The sequence below is a fragment of the Saimiri boliviensis genome, chromosome 8 (assembly GCF_048565385.1).
Source record: "Saimiri boliviensis isolate mSaiBol1 chromosome 8, mSaiBol1.pri, whole genome shotgun sequence".
NCBI lineage: Eukaryota > Metazoa > Chordata > Mammalia > Primates > Cebidae > Saimiri > Saimiri boliviensis.
The window spans coordinates 120,371,938-120,399,815 of NC_133456.1; the positions used below are offsets into that span (position 1 = coordinate 120,371,938).

Consider the following 27,878-nt stretch of genomic DNA (forward strand, 5'->3'; position numbering starts at 1 on the left):
GAAAGGAAGGTGGCAGCCGTGGAGCGGCGCGCATGCGCAGCAGCTCCCCCTGCTGAAGGGCTGAGAGGCGCACCGGGGCCGCCAGCTGGGCTAGGAGCGGAGTCGGGTGAGGATGGACGAGGACGTGCTGACCACTCTGAAAATCCTCATCATCGGCGAGAGTGGGGTGGGCAAGTCCAGGTGAGGCGGGCGTGCGGGCCGTGACGAGGGTGGCTGGGCTCTTTCTGCCTCGGTGGCTGCTGTCTCCTGGGCCGCGACGGGAACTGTAAACGGCGGTGGCAGGCGCGGGCCGGGCTCGGGCCGGCTCAGCTCGCGCCCTCCTGGGCCTCTGGGCCGCGCTCTCCTGCGGCGTCTGCGCCCCTCGCCCACCTGCGCCTGCGTGGTTCCCGGCCTCTGCCCGGCCTAAGTTCTCAGCGTCGCTGTTCCTCCTGTGGCGGCGAGAAAACACAGTTTCGAGGGCCGCCGATCGGCCGGCGGGTTTGCTGCGCGGAGCTCAGGGCGTGGCGGGTGGGTTTGGTCCCAAATCCGGCCGGGGGCACCTCGCCTCGAGCCCCTCGGGGTTCAGGAGGATGCCTGACACCCCGAGACCCGGGAGACGTAACTTTCCCGCTTGAGGCTTTCTGTGGGGCCTTCTCTAAATCCATAATGTCCTCGGGAAGTTTCGTGACGTCTTAGGTCCCTTTCCTGGCCTGTCTGGGCGCAGCTTCATGTCGCTTCTCTTCCTTTTTGATTAGTTGGCTGTGAAAGAACTCCTGGGTCTTGTGACTGCCGGAAAATTTCCCTTTAGTGTGAGGTCCGAGTGTTGCCGCTGTGGACCACCTTTGAAAATGAAGTGTAATTGGTATTTCTCATTTTGCCACATCCTATGGAGACCAAAAATTAGTATTGTTTTTTCATTTTTGACTTTTTCCTTAGGGAAAATAATGATAGTGGAGTTGAGTATAAGGTAAGACATGGATCTAGGTGGATGTTTCTAGAGGGTTGTGATTTCATCTAGATCTTGGAACAAAGTTCTCCAGGTGAAGTCATTCTTGCCATCTGATTAGGTTATGTTCAAGGGCGTCCTAATCCTTAAACCACATATACACTCCAGGGCCTATAGTCCGTTTCATGTTTTAGCTATACCTTCTGATACACAGATCTTTCAAATACTTTTTTATATTTTATAAGTTGAAGTAGCCTTCATTCTACAAAATAGAATGAAAGCTCTCCTCAAATAACTTTTAAAAATTACTTCATAAAGCCTTAATTTTTAAAAAGCTACTTCAGAATTTGAAAGCTTATGCAATATATTCTGAAATTTTCTGTATTTTTGAAGTTTGACAATACATTTTCATAGTGTTCCTCATTTAATGTACTGTGTGTCTACTGGAATGAAGGAGTTGCACATACCAAGGAATAGAATAATGAAATACTATGGGTTAGTAAACAAGTATAATTTGTGTGTGAGTATGTGTGTGTGTGTGTAAAAGGGATGAATAAAATTGTTTACAATAATCATCTATTATTGCACATACATATTTAAGGGTTAAACAGTAATGTAGTAAACATTGTTTTCATAGGAATTTCATAGCCTTGTGATCTTTCTTTTTCTTTTCTCCTTTTTTCCTTGAGATATGGTTCTAAGTTCACACTTAGCAAATTAGTGTCTTTGAAGTCAGAATGGCTGGTTGTCATTTCATGTAGTTCAACCCAATACATGGTCCGTTAGCACTTTTTCTAAATGTATTGCATGGGTGACAAGTTAGGGTGTGTTAAAATTTTCTGGAAGGTTAACTGGAGTATATAAACAAAATTCCTCTGCTTTTTTTTTTTTTGAGACAGGGTCTTGTTCTGTCACCCATACTGGAGTGCAGTGGCATGATCATATAGTTCATTGCAGTCTCAATCTCCTGGATTCAAGCGATCCTCCCACCTCAGCCTTCTTAGTAGCTGGGACTATAGGCACGAGTCACCATGCTTGGCTAGTGTTTTTTATTTTTTATAGGGAGGAGGTCTCACTGAGTTGCCCAGGCTGGTCTTGAACTCCTGAGTTCATCAGATCCTCCTGCCTTAACCTCCCAAAGTGCTAGGAATGTAGGCATGAGCCACCATGACCAGCCCTATTTCTAAAATTTTTTTCCTAGTTGGGATTTTCTTATGTTGCCTAGGCTGGTCTCAAACTTATGGGCTCAAGTCAACCTCCCGCCTCATCCTCCTAAAGTGTTGAGATTACAGACAAGAGCCATGACACCCAACTGAGATTCTCCTTGTAGAGTGAGATCTGTTAAGTGGATTTATCAGTCTCCTAGTTCATGCCCCCAAAACAAACTTATGTGGGCCTAGTCTGTTTTAAACTTTTTCCTCGATACATAGCGATGGATTATCAACTGCTCATGCAAAGTTTTGATACTTTACCTCTTTCTGGAAAGGATTGCACTTAGTGAGAAAGTTGTCTTATTTGTCTAGCTAGGTGTACATTATTGGCCTATGTGATATGCTGTGGAAAACAACCTTAAACACTTACATTTCTGGATAAGATGAGAATAAATGACTCTACTAAAATAGAAGTATATGCCTTTAAAAGTGAATCAGTGCAGAAATATTTGTCATGGTTATGATCTTAAAAGTCTTATTTTAACCAAGTTTCTTTCTGTTTCATTACAGAGTTGAAGCTAGTGGAAGTGAGATAGCACTTGTGTTGTTGGGGGAAAAAGGATATCTTTAATCCGAATTAGTGGATTACTTTCTAGTGTATTTCATAGTGTTAGAGTCTAAAGGGTATGTGATAGTAGTCAGGATATCAGGATTATGAAACTGCTGCCATTTGTGTGACCTTGTGTGTGATACTTGAATGCTGTAGGCCTTCATTTCAAAAGTGAGGGGGTTGGAATAGAAACCTCTCAGACCTAAATGTATAAGACTCCGATTCTGTGGCTAGGCCTAGTGAGCTAAAGAGTAGCTGAGTGTATCAAGAACTGGAAGGGATTAGAGAGACCTGTCATCAAAATTGCTGTCCCTCTTATGCCCCTTGCCTTCCCATTCTTTCTGGTGAATTTCATTTGCAAGTTTAAAAAATGCGGATTAGTCATAATCACGTTCTGTTTATTATAAATTTGGTGTATCTAAGGCCCTGGTGGTAGTTACTCCTTCCATCTCTACTTCCGAATGGAAAACATTTTGCTCCTTTAACTTTGAGAGTATGAGGGTGTAAATATGCAATAATATAAGAATGGTGCTTGACTAATGCCCTTTTTGTCCTTAGCCCACCTGCACCCAGGTGAAAAAAAATGATGCTTTTACCAGGTGCAATGCCTCATCCTGTAATACTAGCTACTCAGGAGGTTGAGACAGGAGAATCACTTGAAGCCAGGAGTTCCAGACCAGCTTGGGCAACATAACGAGACCATGCTTGTAATAAAAATAAAAATAAAAAAATTAGCCGGCCTTGGTGATGCACACCTGTCGTGCCAGTTACTTGGGAGGCTAAGGTGGGAGGATTAGTGAGCTGTGATTATGCCACTGCCCACCTTAGCCTCCCAAGTAACTGGCACGACAGATGTAAGACCCTGTCTCTTAAAAAGCAAAGCAAAGCAAAGGGTGCTTCTTAATTATTTTGACATTGTCAGTTCCTTTCAAAATCTAATAGAGAAATGGACTCTCTGCCCTTTTCAAAGTCTAATAGAGAAATAGATTATCTGCTTAGAAAAATGCATGCATAGAATTTAGAATAACATTTTGGGATACCAGAATACCCCTCGTTAAGATCTGATGTGTACCCTTAGCTTGCATTAAAATTTGTTGTTTCACACCATCCCACCAATTCCTTGCCTCTCCTGACAAAGTAACATTAATAACAAGGGCCATTTAAGGATGAGCAATTATGGAAGAAAAACCTCTGGCTTTGTGTCTGCACATTGCCATATGTTCAATAAATAATACCCAATGTCATCATTATTATATTATTATATTATTACAACTAGTCTACAAGGTTATGTTAACTTATGTTTTTGTAATAATATTTTCTGTGGTGACCACATATAGATATGTATCTTTTCTATTCTTAAATTATGGGTAACTAAGTATGTTGGGAGAGAAGAACATTTTTGTAGGTAGTCTTTAAAAGTCTTGTTTGTATTGTTACCTATGTTCGAAGTAAGTAAATATAGTCAAGATGTTAACTAGTGAAATGTAGAATTTGACTCTTCTGTTTTACTTTGATTCTGTGGTTCTGGTTTTATGGTAAACACAAGAAAACAAAACCAAGTAAGGGAGAGTTAATCCTTCAAATATAATTAATGACACTGGATTTGAAAACTACCAGGAGACCATTATGTTTTGCAAAAACTCTGTGGACAAAACATACCTCGATCTGCAATAATCACAATCTATAAAAATAGTGCTAAGATTTTTCTGTAATTTAGACATCTGATGCAATTTCTTTGATTTTATTCATGCAAACAGGTCAATTAGGATAGTCTTATACTTTAGAAGATAATATGAGGGAAGACTGAATGACTTTAAAACCAAGGGCTTTAACAAAAACTTAGATTTTACATTTGAAGAGCTTTTAATAAATGACGCTTCTCCTTTGTAGTAAGTAAAATAATTCTGGAAGATGCAAAATCTTAGAGTACTCTTCTAATCTGGTGTCTTTTGCTTTTCTCCTTCCTTTCTATTTTCTTACCATATCCTAGGTTCAGTCCTTTGTTCTCTCTTGCCATAACTGTGGCAGTTGTCTTCCATTGATTTTCTTTCATTTTTTTGTTGGCATGAACTTTTCCAAACAAAGAGCAGTTCTTGTCATAACTTTCTTTAAAAGCCTTCAATAGCTCCAGTTGCCTACTTGGTTTTATACACCCTACCTAGTGTTTGCCCAGTATTCCTACTCTGTTTTAGGATCTTTCTTTTTACCTCTCTTTTTACTGCATCTTTTCTTCTCACTTAGGTAGTAGCCATACTGCATGTTACAGAATGCTAGGCTTTGATGTATTTCTGTTTTTGCCTGAATTCAGAGTGGGTTACACAATGAGATTTCTTAAAGTTAGTTTGTTGCATTCTAAGAGACTATTTTTTCCCTTTTCATCTATGTCAGTTAAAGCATGACATGCTGCTAATATCATTTTCTCAAAAGGACATACCAGAACAGTTAAAAAAAAACCAACAACCCCCACCTTTTGTACTTGGAGGATTGTGTAGGAGAGCATGGGGAATATATTTAATTGTAAACTACTTTGCTCTTGGGATTTTTAAATTGCCTTTCTAGTAATTTAACTCTTCTGTGTGTACCTGCTCTGAGGCAGTATTCCTAGGAGCAGGCCTATTTTTATCTGCATCTAATAATTTGTGACCAAATATTCATGAACACATTTATCATATGATTAGAAAATTCAGATTCCTAACTTGTCTTTTTAATATTTCTTTCAGCCTGCTCTTGAGGTTCACAGATGATACGTTTGATCCAGAACTTGCAGCAACAATAGGTAAGTGTATATTTAAAAATCCTATAAAAATGGCCAGTATTTTCTTGCCTTTGGCCTTTTAAATCTAAACCCTTCCACCTTCCTCTCACCACCCCACTGCCTCCTTGTCTGTTGAAATCTTACTTGTCCTTCAAAACTTAATATTGGTATCATTAAATCTCTGAAGCTTTTCCAGATCTTACCAAGATAAAATAACTTCATCTGTTGTCTCATGCCACTTTATTAAAACTACTGATAATGTGATTATCTGTACACACATTTCTTTCCTGTACTATGGATTGTCTTTTATTTTGCATTGTACAACAGTTATTTGAATACTTATTGTGTGCCAGGCACTGCTACTAAGAGGCAGGGTGATAATATTGAATAACAAACTTGGTCTCTGTCATCATGGACCTAAAAAAGTGTGTTAATTTTGTATATTCAGCATGTGCTACTTTGTTTGGCATGTATTCTTATCTTCATATTTGTATTGATATTAGTTATTAAGGATTGTTAGGAGCAATGATACATAAATGCCTTTTAAAGATAAAATTTAGATTGCCTGAAAGTGGTAGTCACACTAATTTATGAAAATATGTGAGAAGATAGAGGTAAGTATTTTGATATCACGTGTTTACACTGTAGACAACAACGTAAAGGTTTGAAGAGACTAATTGGAATAGTTGAAAGGTAGCTGAGCTGAGTCAGAGCTAGTCTTAGCTTTGCCTTGAATTAGGTGTAATCTTGATGAAGTCACTTGACTTACTGACTTCATCTGTAAATTGGGAGGTTTTGGGGAGAGAGAATGCTTTTTTTTTTTTGAGCTTTAAAATTTCATGATATGAGGAGAATATAGTAAAGATGATCCTAGCATTATTGTTAGGGAATATAAAGAGTTTCTCTTAACTGCCTTTATTTGTTTTCATTTATTATATGTCTATTTTTAACTTTTTATTGTGAAAAAATTTCAGACTCACAGATTTGTAAAAATAGCACAAATAATTCTTGTGTATCCTACTAAATTACTCCAAATGTTAATGTTTGTCACATTTGCTTTATCATTCTCTCTCTACATACACACAGTATTCTTTTTTTAAAAAATGAATAGTTTGAGAGTAGATTGTAGACATGATGTCTTTAATGTCTACATACTTTAATGTGTATTTTTTAAATGAACATAGATACAGTTTTATTGTCTATACACAGATTTTATCAGTTGTCCCATTAGTGTCCTATAAAGCGAAAGACAAATAATTGTTTTGGGTCCAGGATCATGCATTGAATTTAGTTATTTATCTTTAGCCTCTTTTATTTCATTTAATTAACTAATTTATTTATTTTTGAGAAAGAGACTATTGCTCTTTCACCCAGGCTGGAGTACATGCCACCATCTCAGCCCAGTGCCACCTCCACCTCCCAGGTTCAAGTGATCCTCCTGCCTCAGCCACCTGAGTAGCTGGGACTGCTGGCTTATGCCACCATGCCTGGCTAACTTTTTTGTAATTTTGATGGAGACGGGGTTTAGCATGTTAGGCAGGCTGGTCTTGAGCTCCTGACCTCAAGTGATCCTCCTGCCTCGGCCTTCCAAAGTGCTGGCATTTCAGTTGTGAGCCACTGCGTCGAGCCTCTTCAGTCTCTTTTAATCAGCAGTTCTTCAGTCTTTCTTTGCCTTTTTAGGGCCTTGACATTTTTGAAGAGTAAATAATTATTTTATAGGATGTCCCTCAATTTGTATATGTCCAGTGTGTCCTTACAGTTAGATTCAGGTTATGCATTTTTGGCAAGAATTCTGCAGAAATATTTTTCAGAGCACAGTGTCAGGAGGCATATGATGTCTGTTATCCCATTTACTGGTGGTGGGACTTCAGTTACTTAAGGTGATATATGCCAACTTACTTCTCTGTGAAGTTACTGTTTTTCCCTTCATAACTAATATATTTCTTGTGGAGAGATGCATTGAGACTGTATAGGTATCCTCCTTATACTTTCTGCCCCCTTGTTGTAGCACCCACTGATAATTTTTGCCTGTGACAAGTGATAAGGACAGTATATGATCTTGTCACTCCAACTGTGATGGTTATCAGATGTTGATTTTTTTCAAATGCTATCACTCTGTCTGCATATTTTGTTTGGAATTCTGTAAGTAAGAGCCCTTTTTGTTTCTTTTTATGTAAGGCAGTATCTCACTGTGTTGCTCAGGCTGGCCTCAGATTCCTGGGCTCAACTGATCCTCCTACCTCAGCCTCCAAAGTAGCTGGAACTGCAGCCATGCAACACCATGACCAGCTCACAAGGAGCTCATGTTTGTTTGTTTCTTTTACTTCATATGAACTCATGGTGCCTCTAAATTTTAAATAAATTATATTAGTCTTTACTTAGCTTTTGCATGACATTAGCATTTATGGATTTACTCTTATTTGGTCATAGGAAAGGGAATAATTTGAAACACTGTAATTCAAACTCCATTGTAATTTGGTTTTGTTGTATAATAATAATTATTATTAAATTTAATTAATTTGCTTATTTTGAGAGAGAGTCTTGCTGTCTTGGCCAGGCTGGAGTGAAATGGCACAACCTCGGCTCACTGCTGCCTCCACCTCCCTGTTAAAGCAATTCTTGTGCCTCATCCTCCTGAGTGGCTGGGACTACAGGCATTCACCACTACACCTGGCTAATTATTGTATTTTTAGTAGAGACAGCATTTTGGTATGTTGGTCAGGCTTGTCTTAAACTCCTGGCCTCAAATGATCTACCCGCCTCGGCCTCCCAGAGTGTTGGGATTACAGGTATGAGCCACTGTGCCCAGCCTGGTGTATTATTTACTCCTATAAAAATTGCTTAGTGGTAAAACCTTATTTTGGTCAGAACCTGCCTGAGTACATATTGGTAATGGCTAGCAAGGAGGAGAGCAGTAGCAACTGGCAGGAAAATTAACTTGCCTAAAGTTAAAATTTTACTGAAGGAATGAGCATATGTATAGATAATGTTAACTGTCTTCATTACAAACCCAAATGGAATTTGGGGGTTTGTAGCATCATAAATTATGAGTTTTCTTTATTACTAAAAAGCCTTTGTCTTCTGCAAAGACAAATACTAAGATTATAGCATGCTGGTGAAAATATATATAATTTGTTCCCCAAACAGGCCCTGGATCTTGAATCCGTTGAACAAAGTATCTTTTACAGTTAAACATGAGATTACTTTCTGCCTTAGGTAATAACCAGTATGTAGAGTTTTTTTTTTTGTTTTTTTTTTTTTTGAGATAGAGTCTCGCTCTGTTGCCCAGGTTGGAGTGCAGTGGAGTGAGATCTTGGCTCACTGCAAGCTCTGCCTCCCAGGTTCAAGCGATTCTCCTGCCTCAGCCTCCCAAGAAGCTGGGATTACAGGTGCATGTCACCATGCCTGGCTAATTTTTGTATTTTTAGTAGAGATAGTGTTTCACCATATTGGCCAGGCTAGTCTTGAGCTCATGACCTCAAATGATCCAGTTGGCTCAGCCTCCCAAAGTGCTAGGATTACAAGTGTGAGCCACCACGCCCAGCCCACACATGATTTTTAAAAAAATAAAAACAATTACTTAACGGCCTTGTGAAAATTAGTGTTTTATGGAAAATTGGTATTTTACCCCACAGTAAAATAGTAGTAAGGAAAATGTACCATTATCTCTCAGTAATTTAGTCAGACACTTAAGTTTTTGTCTTGTATAAAACTCCTTTAAGATAATTGTTGGATTTGGGATTTGCAGATGGTACTATAAAGTTAGAATTTTTCTTTTGTTTTTTTGGCAATTAGCTAAAAACAACAAAGAGAGGGAAAAACTGAAACACAAACCCAGCATCCCACTAAACTAGAAGACGGTTAAAAACCCAAGCCACAAAATAGGTGAGATTGTTGCCAGGAGCAGTGGCGATGAGGCCGGCTGCATGTGGGAAGAAGTAGAGAGGATGCCACAGCTGTGTAGCTCAAAGCCAGCAAGAAACATCCACGAAACTGCAGGCCTCCCTGAGGTACAAAACCTCTTGTTTACAAAAGTGAAGGGGGTTTCTTCCTCTCATGGCAGGAGCTTTCCTGCACCTGATTTGATTCTAAGAAGTTGGGGAGATGAAGCCAAACAAGGAGCCTCATAAGCCATTTTTGCAGGAAGTAATATGTGTCTATCTCTATAGCAGTTGGGGAAGAGATGACTTTGCCTTGTGAAAAACCTCCAGACTGCCTGTCTGCATTGGCTGTTGAGAGGTAAAACACAAAACTATCTCTTAGGTGAATCTCTGAATCACGAAAAAGTTGTGTCAGTCCAGAACTGGAGGCACTCTGGCCTTCTGTACGCACCTCCTACAAATAGCAGGGTCTGGACAACCAGCACTTCTTCAAAGATGAATAATTGAAACAGTTAAGCTCGACTGCCACAGATGTTTGGAAATCAAAAAGGAAGAAAGAAACAGAGAAACAACGGACAGGTGAACAACAATCACCTAAAATATTGCCATAAAGAAGATGAGCATTGTGATCAAACACTTTGCCATGAGTTTGGAAAGCTTAATGAAGTATTTACTGCTGAGAGCACAAAGCAGTTGATATAAGAGGCCAGGGAAGAAATAATTGTGGTTGCATGAGAAAATGCAAGGTAAGCTGATTGGAAAGTGGAAAGAAAAATAAATGAAATTAGAAAATAAGGCCATTACTGAAATGAAGTTGAAATAGAAAGGATCACGTAGATGATAGAGAACTGTGGAAAATACTGTAAGAGACAGAGTCTAGAAATGGGAAAAGCAGGTGAGTTTATCAAAATTAATGAAAATGTTAAAACAAATGTTAAATTATGATAGATATGGAAATCAGAAAAGGAAACCTAACATATGCATATTTGAGACTCAGAAGAAAATATAATGAAACACAACAAATATTTTAAAATGTAGTATAGGATAACATTTATGACATAAAGATAAACACTCATACACACAAAATTGCAAGCATTTAAAAAATTTTTTTGATACAGGGTCTTTTTCCGTCGCCCAGGCTGTAATGCAGTGGCACAAACACAGCTCACTCCAGCCTCGACCACCTGGGCTTAAGTGATCCACCTCAGTCTCCTGAACTGGAACTACAGACATGTGCCACCATGCCCAGATGATTTTTGTGTTTTTTTTTGGTGATGGGGTTTCACCATGTTGCCCAGGCTGGTCTTGAACTCCTGGGTTCAAGCAGTCCTACTACCTTGGCCTCCCAAAGTGCTGGGATTGCAGATGTGAGCCACTGTTCTCAGCCTGCAAAAACATCTTGACTGTTTTTTTTTTTTTTTTTTTCTTATTACACGGGAGTGTTTGATAAAAGTTGGTATGGTATTAGGTTTCTTTGTCTGCTATGACAAGGTCACAGGATAGTCCTTAATCAGGTACGTACCTAAGTAATTGGTGGTATAGATGGAATTGGTAAGCATGGATATTAGATCTTGTAGAAGTTAGTCACACTAATTTTATATAATCTGATAGGCATAATTCACTTTGATTTTTAAATTTTTTTATTTACCCCATTTTTGGTAACTTTTGAATATAAAAAGGGTGCTTTAAAAAACTATTTTCAAATAAAAGCCTAGAAAATGAATGTAAAACCATTTTTCTACTTCAGACTGGCTCACAACATGTTTCTTAATCTATTTTAAGATATAATTGTTAAAATATGTGAAAATGTCTTTTGAGGGTTGGTATATTTCAACTACACTTAGACAAATTTTGGTTGTTATCAGTTGATGTCATTCCCTTAGTGAGCTTTCAAAAATACCCATGACTTCTGCTGGGCACAGTGGCTCATTCCTATAATCCCAGCATTTTGTGAGGCCAAGGCAGGAGGATCACTTGAGCCTGGCAGGTCGAGGCTGCAGTGAGCTGTGATCCTATGACTGTATTCTAGCCTGGGTGACAGTGTAAGACCTGTCTCCAAAGATGGGAAAAAAATTGTCATGATAAACTTAAATAATACTGGAATTATCTGTTCTTTAAAGGTTACATTTCAGCTGTTGAATCAATCTGATTCTGCTTCCTTCTTTACTATTCCAACCTCTTCAAGTTTTCTATTCTTAGAATAGTCTTGGGAGTATAACTGCGAAAGTATTCATTTTCTCTTAAGTTAGTTGCAAATAGTATTCTTTTAAACTTTTCATTATCTGTGATTGTGGCTCTTTGTCATTTCTAAAATTGTCTATTATTGTTTTCTTTTCCTGACAAATGTATCTGTTTTATTTTTTTGAGGATTGCTTTACTTTTTTTCCCTCTCTGTTCTTCCTACTTCTGGCATATTTTGTTGGTTAAGATAAGTATTAAGTTCCCTTATTTTTAATCCTTATTGTTTGTTAAAGATGTTCTCTAAGAACCAATTCTGTGTTCCACAGGTTTTGGTTTGGAGTATTTCTTTGTCATTGCTCTGGATACTTTGAATTTTCAGTTTTGCTTTCCCTTTTGAACATTTGAAATCTTTGGGCCGGGTGCAGTGGCTCATGCCTGTAATCTCAGCACTTTGGGAGGCCAAGGCAGGTGGATCACTGAAGGTCAGGAGTTCAAGACCAGCCTGGTCAACATGGTGAAACCTCTATCTCCACTAAAAATACAAAAATTAGCCAGGCGTGGTGGCAGGTGCATGTAATTCCAGGTTTGCGGGAGGCTGAGGCAGAAGAATTGCTTGAACCCAGGAGATGGAGGTTGCAGTGAGGGAACGCTGCACCACTGCACTCCAGCCTAGGTGACAGAGAAAGACTCCATCTCAAAGAAAAAAAAAAAAAAGAAAGAAAGAAAAAGAGAAATCTTTTATTTATTAATATATTTCTATACCTTCTTCTATATACCTTAGGCTGTACCTTCGTCAGAAGGCTGGGGCTAAATCCGGCCTCTCAACTTCTAATTTGGAGTTCTTCTAATTATTTCACAGTACATCAACCACAGATTTGACCTGAATGTCAAAGAATGCTAAGTATAATTAAGAGAGAAGCAGTAAAATTAAATACGTTGATTAATTAAATGTGCCTGGGTCCACTTCTCTTAATAATTGACTATTAGTTAGTGTTGAAAAAGCACTTAAGATTGAAAATAGAAGAACCAGGCAAATGTAAAAATGCAAAGGTAGTGTGGTAAAATATAGCTTAAGGTAGAATTTAATGCATTGAACAGAATAAAGTAGGATAGTATGTGATGATGAAAGGCCCAGTTAATTAAGCAGCTATAACAGTCATAAACAAGGAGGCACCAAACATAGAAGCTATATATAAAAGCTTCAGAACCCAGAAAAGAATTTGATGAGGGCCGAGTGTGGTGACTCACGCTTGTAATCCCAGCACTTTGGGAGGCCAAGGAGGGCGGATCACCTGACGTCAGGAGTTTGAGACCAGCCTGGCCAACGTGGTGAAACGCTGTCTCTACTAAAAATACAACAATTAGCCAGGCGTGGTGGCTCACACCTGTAGTCCCAGCTATTTGGGTAGCTGAGGCAGGAGAATTGCTTGAATTCAGGAGGCAGAGGTTGCAGTGAGCCAAGATTGTACCACTGCACTCTAGCTTGTGTGACAGAGTGAGACTCCATCTCAAAAAAAAAAAAAAAGAATTTGATAAAAATACAGTTATATTAGATTTGTTGCACTTCTTTTGTAGATAGATCCAAAAGACACAGATAAGGGTGTAGGGAGTTGGACTAACAACAATCAACAAATCTTTCGAAAAAAGACCTCATTGCTTTAAAAGCCCATGGAACAATTATGCAGAATCAATCTCAGACTTGACAGTAACAAAGCAAATCCTAAATGGAAAAGAAGTAGAGGTTTTACAATATACATTCTTGATAATTTATTCTTTTAGAAAATATTTTTGATCTATTGGCTTCTTACATATGCATTTGTAGCAGTATTTTTTAAAAAATTATACATTAAAGTTGATTTTTTTGATAAACGGTTTGATTTTTAACATATGTATTAAATGTATATGGTCATATAATTACCACCACAGTTGGCATATCAGATAGTTCCATCATGCACAGAACTACCTGGTGCTATCCCTTTCTGGTCTATTCTAGTTTAGTCATCCTGCCTCTAACCCCAGTAGCCACTTATCTGGTCTCTAGTTTTATCATTTTGAGAATGTCTTGTAAGTGGAATCATCGGATATGTTACCTTTGAGACTGCTTACACTTGGCTTAATGCCTTTGAGCTTCATCCAAGTTCTGTGAATTGTTTGTTCCTTTTTTATTGCTTAGCTATATTCCATTGTGTAGATGCACCACAATTTTTTTTTCTTTTTTTTTCTTTTTTTTTTTTAATTGCATTTTAGGTTTTGGGGTACATGTGAAGAACATGCAAGATTGTTGCATAGGTACACACATGGCAGTGTGGTTTTCTGCCTTCTGTCCCCTCGCCTGTATCTGTCATTTCTCCCCATGCTATCTCTTCCCACCTCCCCACCCCCTGTCCCTCCCCCATTTACCCCCAATGGACCCCAGTGTGTAGTGCTCCCCTCCCTGTGTCCATGTGTTCTCATTGTTCAACACCTGCCTATGAGTGAGAACATGCGGTGTTTGATTTTCTGCTCTTGTGTCAATTTGCTGAGAATGATGGTTTCCAGGTTCATCCATGTCCCTACAAAGGACGTGAACTCATCATTTTTGATGGCTGTGTAATATTCCATGGTGTATATGTACCACATTTTCCCTATCCAGTCTATCATCATTGGGCATTCGGGTTGGTTCCAAGTCTTTGCTGTTGTGAACAGTGCTGCAATGAACATTCGTGTGCACGTGTCCTTATAGTAGAATGATTTATAATCCTTTGGATATATACCCAGTAATGGGATTGCTGGGTCAAATGGGATTTCTATTTTTAGGTCCTTGAGGAATCGCCACACTGTCTTCCACAATGGTTGAATTAATTTACATCCCCACCAACTGTGTAAAAGTGTTCCTATTTCTCCACATCCTCTCCAGCATCTGTTGTTTCCAGATTTTTTAATGATCACCATTCTAACTGGTGTGAGATGGTATCTCAGTGTGGTTTTGATTTGCATTTCTCTAATGACCAATGATGATGAGCATTTTTTCATATGTTTGTTGGCCTCCTGTATGTCTTCTTTTGTAAAGTATCTGTTCATATCCTTCGCCCATTTTTGAATGGGCTTGTTTGTTTTTTTCTTGTAGATCTGTTTTAGTTCTTTGTAAATTCTGGATATCAGCCCCTTGTCAGATGGGTAGACTGCAAAAAATTTTTCCCATTCTGTTGGTTGCTGATTCACTCTACTGACTGTTTCTTTTGCCGTACAGAAGCTGGATGCACCACAATTTTAGTTGGTTTATCTATTCATCCATTATAAGACCTTTGTGTTGTTTCTAGTTTTTAGTCATTATGAATAGTCCTATTGTAAACATTCAGATATAGGGTTTTGTATGAATACTAACTTTTATTTCTTTAGAATAATACCCAGTAATGGAATTGCTGGGTCATGTGGTATATGCATATTTAACTTTGGAAAAACTGTTTGGCCATATTTTTATGAAGTGGTTGTATCATTTTTACATTCCTTTTAGCATCATGTGAGAATTCTTGTTCTTCTATACCTCTCACCTATTATATTCCTACGAGCAGCCTTTTAAATTTTAACCTCAAATGGGTAAGTAGGTATGTGTACGGATCTCATTGTCATTTAATTTGCATTTCTCTATTGACTGATGAGGTTGAGCATCTTTTTATGTCTATACACACATTTATATATACGGAATATATATATGTATATTGCAGTGTCATGTCTTTTATTAATTTTTTAAGTGGGTTTTTTGCTTTCTTTTTGTTAAGTTTTGAGAGTTTTAAAAATATATTCTGCATTTAAGTCCCTTATTAGATGAATATGCTTTGCAAATGTTTTCCTCTCAGTTTCTGGCTCTTCTTTTCATTCTTATAAAAGTATATTCTGAGAACATATGTTGTTTAATTTTGATGAAATCTAATTTATTAATGTTTTCATTTATGGATGATGATTTCAGTGTTGTATCTTTTGCCTGACAGAAAGTTGCAGTGGTTTTCCCCTATATTTTCTTCTAGAAGTTTTAGAGTTTTAAATGTTACATTAAATATAATTTTTTGAATTAATTTTTTAATACAGTGTGAGTTATGAAGTTCTTTTTTTTTTTGTGCATGGATATCCAGTTGTTCTAACACTATCAATTGAAAAGATTGTCCTTTCTACACTGAATAGCTTTTGCAGTTTTGAAAAAGTATCAGTTGATAATGAAACATATGAAAGAACAACATTTAATAAATCAACAAAACCAAGTGGGGTTTATCCTACAAAGGACAAGTTGGTTTAACATTAGTGCATACTTCACTACTAAACTAAAAAACAAATATCATAATCATCTCAATAGATGCAGAAAATGCATTTGAAAATAATCCAACATGTATTTTTTTTTTATTTTTTTTTTTGAGATAGAGTTTCATTCTTGTTGCCCAGACTGGAGTGTAACGGCATGATCTTGGCTCACCACAACCTCCTTCTCCTGGGTTCAAACCATTTTCCTGCCTCAGCCTCCCGAGTAGCTGGGATTTCAGGCATGTATCACCACACTTGGCTAATTTTGTATTTTTAGTAGAGATGGGGTTTCTCCATGTTGTTCAGGCTGGTCTCGAACTCCCGACCTCAGGTGATCTACCCACCTTGGCCTCCCAGAGTGCTGGGATTATAGGCGTGAGCACCTGGCTCAACATGTATTCTTGGTAACACCTCTCAGTAAACTATAATTAGAAACCTGATAAAGGATATCTGTGAAAAACATACAGCTAACATCATACTTAATGGTAAAAGAATGTTTTCCCCTTAATATAAGGAACAAAATAAGAATATAAGCTCTCACCATTTCTATTGTACTAGAAATTTTTAGCCAGGCAGTAATACAAGAAGTAAAAGTCATCCAGATTGGAAAAGAAGAATGCAAAAATCCATGGGAATATAAAAATCCATATTTAAAATATCAAATGTGTTTCTGTATATTAGTAATTTAAAAAAGGAAGGTGAGAAATCAAATACAATTTTAAATAAAAATCTATGAAATACCTAGGACTAAATCTGACAAAATTTGTCAAAAACCTGTAACACTGAAAATTACAAAATACTTAGATAAATTTTTAAAGACCTAAGTGAATGGAAAGATACAGCTTTTTCAATAGCCATAGGATTTAATATTGCTAAGAGGTCAGTTCTCCCCAAAATGATCTGTAGATTCCGTGTAACCCCTGTCAAAATCCCAGCAGCCTTTTATTTGTAAAACAAGCTGATTGTAAGATTCACTTGGAAATGCAAAGGAACTAGACTAGCCAAAACAACTTGGAATAAAACCAAAACTTTATCACCATTAAGTATGACATTAGCTATGGGTTTTTTTTTTTAATATATGCTGTTTATTATGTTGAGAAAATTCCCTTCTGTTCCTAGTTTGTGGAGTGTTTTTATCATGAAAGGGAACTGAATTTTGTCAAATGCATTTTCTGCATCAAGATGATCATCATGTGTTTAAAAACGCTTCATTTTCTTAATGCGATGTATTTCATTTTTCTTGTCCACCTGTTCTTGCATTTAGTAAGATTGAATGTCCTTACAGAATTTACTCAGGTATAGAAAACTTGAATAAACTATTCATGTTTGTAAATTTTAGCAGATTGCATATTTGCAAGAATTTGCCCATTTCATTTAGATTATCCAATTCATTGACATACAATTGTTCACAGTATTTTTTTATGATCCTTTTTTTTTTTCTGTAAAATTGGTGGTATTGACCCTATTTTCATAATTGATTTTTGTAATTAGAGTCTTTCTCTCACTTTCTTCTTTTTAAAGTCAATCTAGTTTGAAAGTTTGTGTATTTTGTTGATCTTAAAAAAAAAAACAACTTTGGTTATTGATTTTCCTTATTGTGTTTTATTCTCTATTTAATTATCTTTGCTCATATTATTTATTACTTTTGTCCTGCTAGCTTTGCACATAGTTTACTCTTCTTTTTTAGTTCCTTAAGGTATAAAGCTAGGTTATTGATTTGAAGTTTTGTTTTCTTTATAATATATTCATTTACAGCTATAAATCTCTGGGCCAGGCATGGTGGCTCACATCTGTAATCCCAGCTCTTTGGGAGGCTGAGGCAGGCAGATCACCTGAGGTCAGGAGGTAGAGACCTGCTGGGCCAACATGGTGAAACCCCATCTCTACTAGAAATACAAAAATTAGCCAGGTGTGGTGGTGGGCACCTGTAATTCCAGCTACTAGGGGAGCTGGGATGGGAAAATCACTCCAGGAGATTGCAGTGAGCCGAAACTGTGCCACTGCACTCCAGCCTAGGTGACACAGCAAGACTCTATCTCAAAAAAAAAAAAAAAATTATCTCTTAATATTATTTCACTGCATTCCCTAAGTTTTAATATGTTGTATTTTTATTTGTCTCAAGGCAGTCTACTTTTTTTCTATGATTTCTTCTTTGACTTAGTGGTTGTTTAAAAGGGTATTATTTCATTTTCATATATTTATGAATTTGCCAGTATTCCTTCTGTTATTAATTTCTAGGTTTATTCCATTGTAATCAGAAAAATGGTTTGCATGATTTCGGTGTGTGTTTGTTTTTTTTGTTGAGACAGAATCTCGCTCTGTCACCAGGCTGGAGTACAGTGGCACAATCTTGGCCTGCTGCAACCGCCACCTCCCAGGTTCAGACGATTCTCTTGCCTCAGCCTCCCAAGTAGCTGGGACTATAGGCATGTGCCATCATGTCTGGCCAATTTTGGTATTTTCAGTAGAGATGGAGTTTCACCGTATTGGCCAGGATGGTCTCAACCTCTTGACCTTGTGATCCACCCGCCTCAGCCTCCCAAAGTGCTGGGATTACAGACATAAGCCACTGTGCCTGGCCCGATTTTGGGTTTTTGAAATGTATTAAGACTTGTTTTGTGGCCGGCATATAGTCTGTCCTGGAGAATGTTTCATGTATACTTGAGAAAAATTTTTTGTTGTATGGAGTGTTCTGTTGGCTCTCATTGGTCTTCAAGCCTTTTATTTTTTGTTGTTAATGTATCTTATTACACTATTCATAATTGAAGTGGTGTATTAAAACTCCGGCTGTTCATCATATGAAAAAGACACTCGCACAAGCGTGTTTATAGCAGCACAATTCACAATTGCAAATATACAGAACCAGCCCATATGCCCATCAGTTAACGAGTAGATAAAATGTGTAATATGTATACCATGGAATACTACTCAGTCATAAAAAGGAGCAAAATAATGAGATTTGCAGCAAACTGGCTGGAATTGGAGAACATTATTCTAAGTGAGGTAACTCAGTAATGGAAAACCAAACATCATAAATTCTCATTCGTAAGTGGGAGCTAAGCTGTGAAGAGGCAAAGGCTTAAGAATGATACAGTGGACTTTGGGGACTTGGGGGGAGGGTGGGAGAGGGGTGAGGGATAAAAAAACTGCACATTGGGTACAGTGCGCACTGCTCGGGTGATGGGTGCACCAAAATCTCGGAAATGACCACTAAAGAACTTACCCATGTAACGCATACCACCTGTTCCTAAAAACCTGTTGAAATAAAAAAAAAAAAAAAAAAAAAAAGAAGAGTAAAGTATATGGGAGTATTTGGAAAAAAAAAAAAAAAAAAAAAAAAAAAGAGGGTGATATGCTCTGGTTCTGTGGGGAGAGGCATGGAAACTCAAGTGTTTGGACCCTCCCAGACCTCATCCCTATGTGTCTCTCTTTTTGGCTGGTCCTGATATTGTATCCTTTGTAATAAAACTGTAATTGTAGAAATCAAAATAAAATGTAATTTGTAAAATAGAAAGATGTTTTGAAATTCAGTCAGGCAATAAAAATAATCAGTATTTTCAGTGGAGAGCTTGTGTTTAGGAAAATAAATAAATAGAATCTTCAACTGTTTTAACACTATTTTCCCCTTTAATTCTATCAGTGTTTGCTTCATATATATTGGACTTCTGTTCTATGGTGTATATTTTTATAATTGTATCTTCTTGAGAATTGGCCTTTTTATCAAAATATTTTATCTTTAGTCTCCTAACAGTTTTTGACTTAAAGTCTATTTTGTCTGATTTTAGCATAATCACCCTTGTTCTCTTTTGGTTACTATCTGCATGGAATATCTTTTCCTGTCCTTTCACTCTCAACCTATATTTATTTCCAGACCTAAAGCAAATCTCTGATAGACAGCATGTAGTTGAGTTATTAAAAAGTATTTTGCTAGTCTACTTTTGACAGGAGAGTTTATTCTGTTTGCATTTAATGTACCAATAAAGAAGGACTTCTGCCATTTTGCTATTTATTTGCTTAAAGAGTTTTTATTCCTGAATTCATCCTTTACTGCCTTTTTATGTGTTTAGGGATTTTTTTATAATAATATGCTTTGACTCCATTCACAATTCCTTTTTTTATCTATAGTCTATAGATATTTTCTTTGTTATCTATTTCTTTTTCAGTAAATTGTGGTAGCTTTTAATCTTTTGAGGAAATTATCCCTTTTATCTTAGTTGTCAAATTTATTGGCATAAACTTGTTCATAACATTCTCTCATTCCTTTAACCTTTGTACAAGCTATGAATGGTGTGATACTTTTCATTCTTTATAATGATAATTTTTGTCTTCTTTTTCCTGATCAGTTTGAATAGAAGTTTATAAGTTTTATTGGTTTTCTTATTGTTCCAACTTTTGGATTCATTGATTTTTTTAAAAAATTGTTTTTCTGTTTTTAATTTCTGGTTTGAACTTTGTTTTCTTTCTTCTACTTCTTTGGGTTTACTTTGCTGCTCTTTCTATTGTCTTAGTTTAGAAGCCTAGGTCATTGATTTTAGATCACTTTTCTAATATGGGCATTTAGTGCTATAAATGTTCCTGTAAGTATTGCTTTAATGGCGTCCTGCAAGTTTTGATGTGTTTTTCTCTTCATTTAAAATATTTGCTTTAAAATTCTTAGAACAATTTCATTATGATGTCTCTGAGTTTTTATTTTATTTTTCTTTTTTGCTAGGGGCTTATTGAGCTTTTATGATCTGTGTATTTGTAGTTTTCATCAAATTTGAAATTTTTCAGCCATTGTTTCTTCAGATATATTTCCCTGCCTTTCTTCTCTCTTCTTTTTCATCAACTCCATTGTTTGCCTATTAGGCTGCTTGAAGTTGTCCCATAGATGATTGATGCTCTCTCATTTTTTTTTTTTGAATCTTTTTTTCCTGCTTCCTCTTGGGTAGTTTCTTTTGCTGTGTCATCACATTCACTAATGTTTTCTTCTGCAGCATCTACTTTGCTGTTGATCCTATTCAGTGTATTTTTCATCTCAGACATTGCCATTTTCACCTTTTTTAAAATTTTTTTTGAGACAGTCTTGCTGAGTGCAGTAGCACAACTATGGCTCATTGCAGCCTTGATCTTTCAGGCTTAAGCCATCCTCATACCTCAGCCTCCTGAGAAGCTGGGACTACAGGGACAAGCCACCACGCATGGTTAATTTTTAACTTTTATTTTTGTCAAGATGAAGTCTCACTGTTTTGCCAGGGCTGATCTTGAACTCCTGGCCTCAAGCGATCCTACCACTTCAGCCTCACAAAGTGTTGGAATTACAGGTGTGAGCCACTGTACCCAGCCTTTTCATCTTAAGAAAGTTCTATTTGATCTTTTTTTATGTCACGCATATCTGCTTAACTTTTTGAACATGTGTGCAGTTGTCACATCTGTGTCAGTTCTAATTCAGTTTCTATTGATTGATTTTTTTCCCTCTTCAACAAGACATAAGCTTCTGCTTCCATTGGTATTTTCTGGTCTCCCATTCACATATATGTATTGTTGAGTTCATATTTTCTTTGACCTATTTCATGAAGGTTATTTTAGTTAAAAGTAGGTAATATAATTAATAGCGCTTTTGAAATAAGCAGTGAGTGCAACATGAAAATTTACAGGTGTGCCTAAAAAAGATTCTTATAAAGAAACTGAATTAAAGATCATATTAAAAATGATGAACAAGGAAAAGCTGAGCTGGCAGTTCTTCTATTTCTGTTGTGGGCTCCTGTCACTCACAGGGAAAGATTGAAAAGATGTTTTAATCAAACTTTGCAAGAAACTGGCAAAATCAAATCTTGCAGAAAGACTCCCACTGCTGCTACCAATTAAGACAAATTATTAGCCACTTAAAAAAGAGAAAACCAGGCAGGGTGAAGAAGCATTTTTAGCATGTGAGATCTGAAGAGCTCAATTGCTGCTGCATGTGTGATTCACCAGAGGAACCAAGAGAAGGTGACTGGGGATTTTAGGGGTCTGGATTGAGATGAGGTGCCCCTTCAGGCTACCCGTGTCTGTTGGTTTTGATAGTAGGACTGTAGTGGTGAGTGTGTCTTGTGGATGTTATTGGTAAGTTTCAGATATAATATGTCAAAAGCATAACTTAGAAACATTGTTAGTTATTCACATGCAAATTATTCTTATGTCAGAGACAGTTATTAGACTGTTGTCAACAAACATGCAAAACCAGGAAATAATAAAAGAGAAGGAGAAGTTGGGGTGTGGGAGGAATTCTTGAAGTGGTGAGTTTTTTTTTTCTTGGGTAAACAAATTAGCTGATAGAAAAGATGCTTGTCTGCTCTTTAACATGTATCTGGGATTATTAAGAAGAAAAAATAATTCTTTGTATGCTCCCTGAAAAACCTTGAGAATTTAACTGTGGAGTGTGCATGACAGAGGCCATTTCTGTGTGATGTCTACTAGTCGCTGTCATTTAGTACCTGCATCAAGTCACAACCATTTTCCTCTATGAATTTTCCCAGGGTTTGTGCCCTTTTTTTTTTTTTTTTTTTTTTTTTTTTTTTTTTTTTTGCAATAGGAAGAGAATGTAGATAATTTCATGTTTATGTAGATGGTTCCACTTTTAAAATGGCACGGTAACTTCTTTATCTGGACCTGGTAAATACAAGATTATTTAGTATGTGGGATTTTTTTGTCTGTTTGGCTGTGAAGAAATTTTATACTTAGGTTTTTCTTGGGCTATATAATCAGCACTGTCCTTTTATGAATGGTTGCCCAGCATCCTAGGCTTTATCAACTCCTTTATCACCCCAGCTCAAAACACCAAACTTAAAAAATATTTGGCATACAGAAAGACCTGGCATTGTTCACATTTTGAATATGCATTTTTATTACTGAATTTGTATAGGTAATGGATCACCACAAGTCTTCCAAGAATTACGAATATATTTCCATATTGGTGACAGGTGTTCCATTAAGCATTTAGTATGTAAGGGTGCTGTTCATCTTAGTTGGGGCTGTTCTGAATTAATTGTGACAAGCTAATAAGATCTTTTGAAAGTTTCTTTCCAAGCTTCTTGAGCTAATGTTTTCCCTCTGGCCAGTGGGGTAGACTGCACATTATGTTTTTGATACTCTTTAAAGACATGTGGGCAGTTGCTGTTCATTTAAGCCAGATGGCATGTGTCAACTCTTTTTCCTGGAAAGGGAGAGGTTTCTTCTTTGGCTGCTATAATAAAGCCTCGTGTGACTTCTTACGAAACTTTTTTCTTTACATAAATTAGTACTTATAGAAGCTTTTCATAGAACTTTGGGCACTCCTTTCTTTCACTTAGGAAAATTCTTAGATGATTGTGTATAAATGTTTTTATGTATAAATTCTTTTATTAAAATTGTGCTGTAGCAAGTTATCATTGATTGGCTATTATATAAAAATAGTATGTTTTTTAGGATAAAAACAAAATAAAGAGATTTTAAGACAAGCAGTGAGTGTCTCTTACCAGTTCTCCAAGCTGCTTACACTCAAGATCTCAGTAAGTGGTTGGCTGGCAGTGTATAGCACTCTTAACAACGGCATGTGGATGCTTAGGTAGCCCCTGGAATCTGCCATGATCCAGAGTCAGCCATGGATAGTCTTCTTTATGTGAGCACTGTAATTGCAGCTCTTGACTTGTAACATGTATAGTGAGTTATCACCTTAAATTGAATTTTATTTTTCCTTTTTGGAAGAATGGAAGGTAGGTGAGTGAGTGAATTCTGCAAGCATTTGATTTTTATTTATCCTGATTAAATCCTAAGATCTTGGATTTTAATGATACTTTTTATCTTCACATCCAGAATTCTAAGAATTTGGGGTGTTAATTGGGCATTTGCTGAAGGTGACTTTTCTGTTTTCTGTTTTTTTTTTTTTGGTAATGAAGTTTAAAAGTCTGTTTGCTGGGAGACTTACCCAAATTTTTGTTTCTTTAAGGTGTTGACTTTAAGGTGAAAACAATTTCAGTGGATGGAAATAAGGCTAAACTTGCAATATGGGTAAGAGTTTTTAAAATGTATTTTTAAAATATTAAACTTTACTTTTTAGGGACCCAAATTGATTTGTATAGTGTTCTAGAGGTGGTTAATGAACAATTTATATTAAATAACTTTTGGGAGATTTGATACTGATTACAGGAAAATCAAAGAGGTATAGCTTATTGAGTAAGCAGCTATGTTTTGTTTAAATTTTAAAATGCATAATTTTTTATGAATATTTCAAAACAGAACAGAATATTAAAAAAAATCTCATCTGCCAAAGAGAATCATAACTGGATGTGTTAAAAAGACCATTTAGACTGAACTAACACTAAAGACAATTGTTAAGTGGAAGAGGAATGATGTGATATTTAGGAAAAAATTTTATTTTTGTTTGTTAGTATAAATATTTGTAAAATTTGAGGTTTCAAACTTTGGGTTTATTTTTAATGCCTCATTTTTCCTTACTGACTTCTTTTCTTTTTCCTGTGAATCCAGCCATTCTGATCCCCATTGCTGTACTAGCTAGATCTCTTCATGCTAGTGCCAAATAAGGTAGCATTAACTGTCAAAAATATCCAAGATGTTCAGTGTCTATGTTTGTCTCTCTGTGTCTCCCTTTCCTCAATCTATTTACCTACCTACATACCAGTCTATCTATATCTATATCTAAATGTGATCGGTAATATATATATACATATATTCCAAATATATATACTGTTTTATATTTCTGATTTCCATATTTACTTTGATTAAAGATATATGTTTATAACATAAGAAATCAAATCGGAACTGATCAGCAGTCATCAAATTGAGGCATACAACCACATGGTGGTGAAGTGGTAAATGCTGTTTGTACATCTGTCACAGATTGAAAACAGCAAGTGTTCATGCATTGTGTGATGTCATTCATTTTCTTGGCATTCTCTGAATGGCACACTGTTTCTAATACACATTTATACCCAGATAACAAGTAACTATGTAAGTGTGTTTAATGTTTTTGTCAGTTTTTCCTCATGTACAGTACTTTAAATTTGTTAGCCTGTTTGCCTCTTTCCCCCAAATATATTTAATATCAATCAGAACAGTAATGTCTAACAAAACTATTTGGGAAACATTGGACTAGACTATGGTAAAATATGTTGAACGATGTAAGAATGCTGGCTTTTTCTGTACTACAGTGGGGGCCTGATTTCCATATACTTTTCATGGTTAATTTATTATCCCTTTCCCCCCTTACTGCGGTTTTGTGAAATATATAGATAAGAGTAGGTTCTGAGGGTTGCTGGTTGCATTAATATTTTTCTCTTATAGTTTTGTTTTAAATTTACTTTCTAGTTTTTGCCTAACAAAAAGGTTGGCAGATATTATTGAAGAGACGTCTTTACCATAGACCTGTAAATGTTTTTTAAAGAAGAGAGGTTTGTAAGAATAATACAGGGTCGATAATTGAGACAATAAGACATTAGTAGAGAAGACTGTCCATAAATGTGTACCACTGAATTCATTTCAGTGAGCATTCTTGAAAGTATCTACGGATGTGTGTACATACGCTACACATACGGGTATGTGCAGTTTTCCAAAAGAAAGGGATTATATCTTACATTTTTAAACCTGTTTGTCCTTCCTGCCCTCCTCCTGGCACCCCCCACCCCACAGTATGTGCTATATCCGTTTATATGGCCACCTAGTTTTCCATTTCATAGCTGTACTTTAATTTAGTCAACCTTCAGTGAAAAATACTTATATTTTTTCCAGCTTTTCACAAAAATTAGAGCTTCTTGAGCATCCTGATTTATACTTCTGTGTGTACTTGTCCAGTTACTTTAGAATGTGTAGCTGGAAGTAGAAATGAATATGAAGTATTAACATTAATGTATACCAAAAAGCCTTTTTTTCAGCTTATACTACCACCAATTATATTTTCATATTCATTCTTCCACATGCTAATCTGTACTGTTATCATTCTTTCTGTTTTTGCCTCTGAGTGTTGCTGTTTTACTTAAATTTGCATTTCTTTTGATAAGAGATTTTTGCCTGTTCAATTGGTCATTTTAAAAAATAAATTTTCTTTTTACATATTTTATCTATTTTATATATTCTCATTCATCTTTTTCATCACTAAAGTCTTTATATAATAAAAGTATTAGGTCTTCATGCTGTTGGCAAGTGAAAAAAAAAGTATTAGGTGTTTGTCATGTGGTACAATTTTCTAATCTGTCATTTGCCTTTAAAATCATGTTTCAGTTGAATGTACATTTGTGTTCTTGTTTGTGTGTAATACTCTGCTGTATGCTACAGATTTTTTTTCCATTTTGTCGTGTACCTTCAAATATTTTTAAGGATGAATAATGGGGGTGGAGAGGTGAACAGGAGGTAAAGTGTGTTCTTGTCATACCAAGGTTTTAATATTTATATGGTAGGATCAGCTGTTTTTATCATGACATTTGGGTGTAATGTTGTATTACGAAGGCCCTTCTACTCTATTAGAAATATATGAATCTATAGTTGCCTAATTCTTCTGTAGTTTTATTTATAAAATGAGTTTCTCTCCTACTCGCAAGCTTCTTTTAGGATGAAATAGAATAATTAAGCATAGTCCTGCCCCTCTTGCTTCCTGAAAGTGCATACTCATGACCTAAATGGCATCTGAGACCTAAATGGCATTCCTTCTACTGCCTTTTGCTATGTCCTTGCTTCACTTTCACTTTATTCTATTATACTTACATTCTATTATTAAGCCTTTCTAGATCTTTCCTATCCCTGAATTTTTCTATATATCTTTGGTAATTTCTTCTTTTCTTCCGCCATCAGAAAATAAAACCACAGGACAGAGACAAAAAGCTGTGCTTCTTTTATCTTACAAAGGTGTTATTATACCTACCACATATTACTGTTTGGAAAACAAACACAAGCAAAAATCAAACTTCTGTTTAAGCATATACACTTTCTAGTTATTATAAATCCTGATCCAATGCTATTGCACAGGGTTCCCTCCACCTCCTAAATTATAACACCTATTTAAACATTTTTATAATTGAATCCAAAAATGACAAGGCTCTGAACATTTGGCCTAATTACTAATATTCACAAGTAAAGTGTCAAAGTCAAGTATAATATTTCAACATTAAAACTTTCTTGCTATGGTCTTTACTTTTAAAACATTGGGATTTATGGATATTTTAACTGGAATTGCAGTTCTGATTTTTATGTTGTGTTTCATTAAGGCAGTTTTTGAAGTTGATCTCAATGAAGACCAGAGAGAACAAAGTTCATGTTCACTTGTTTTCTGCCAGCTTTGGAAGTTATGGATACAGTTTCCTTATGCAAATAGAATAAACTTTTTTTCCTGTTATCACAAAGTCTTGGGGCTAAAATGCTTGCTCCAAGCTGTTTGTTATGAAAATGGAACAGTATTGCATGTATGGAAAATACTTCTTAAATTTCCAAATTCACCGTTCCAAAACTGAGTTTTGTCTTTTAAATAATGACTTTCCTTCTTTTTTTTTTTTCCTCTCAAAAAAAGATAGTCTGTATTACTAAAAGTTAAATGCTTAACATGGTGCAATTCTAAAAGTTGTAATGTATCTGGATACCGAATAATTTGAATGTTGCTAATTTGTCATTTTTTTGCATGTAAGCAAATAGCTAGGACACAGTCTCCTAATGATTTGTCATTTTAAAATATACATTTTTATTGAGTCTTTATGAATTAAGATTTTCTGAAATAGGTACTAGTGCAAGGCTATGAAGAGCATTTCTAGTTTCTTAGGTATATCATCAATTGCCTCCTAAAAGTGGTGGCAGTAAAAGTGGTGACACTTTCACTGATACACATAGTAATAATTTTACTATGATATACATAGTAGTTATAGCATTTGGCTTCTAGTTGATTCTTTTTTTTCCCTGCAAATTTGGGTTTTCATTACTTGAGCATAGTGATCAAAAAAGATCACTGGTCATCCATGTGCTGTTTTGTTAATGATTATCAAACAACCGTATTGACTTGTCTCATGTTATCAAAATTATAATCTGCTTTAGGTAGATAGCAAGTTCACTTTGCTTTAAGCAGCTTTTAATTTATATTATTGTTTTTGAGAAGTTGAGTAAATATGCA

The 27,878-nt window shown here is 36.2% G+C and overlaps 1 protein-coding gene across 3 annotated transcripts in view; it reads left to right on the forward strand.

Annotated features, from left to right (window-relative positions):
* The first annotated feature begins 12 nt into the window (after nucleotides 1-12).
* The window catches only part of RAB18 (RAB18, member RAS oncogene family), a 36,169-nt gene continuing 8,303 nt past the window's right edge, over nucleotides 13-27,878 (forward strand). For all 3 annotated transcript variants that reach the window (XM_003938399.4, XM_003938398.3, XM_074405152.1), the window contains exons 1-3: nucleotides 13-180; nucleotides 5,407-5,462; nucleotides 23,721-23,782. In XM_003938399.4, the coding sequence (XP_003938448.1) occupies nucleotides 113-180; nucleotides 5,407-5,462; nucleotides 23,721-23,782 (186 nt within the window). In that variant the 5' untranslated portion in view covers nucleotides 13-112. The remainder of the gene's footprint in view (nucleotides 181-5,406; nucleotides 5,463-23,720; nucleotides 23,783-27,878) is intronic.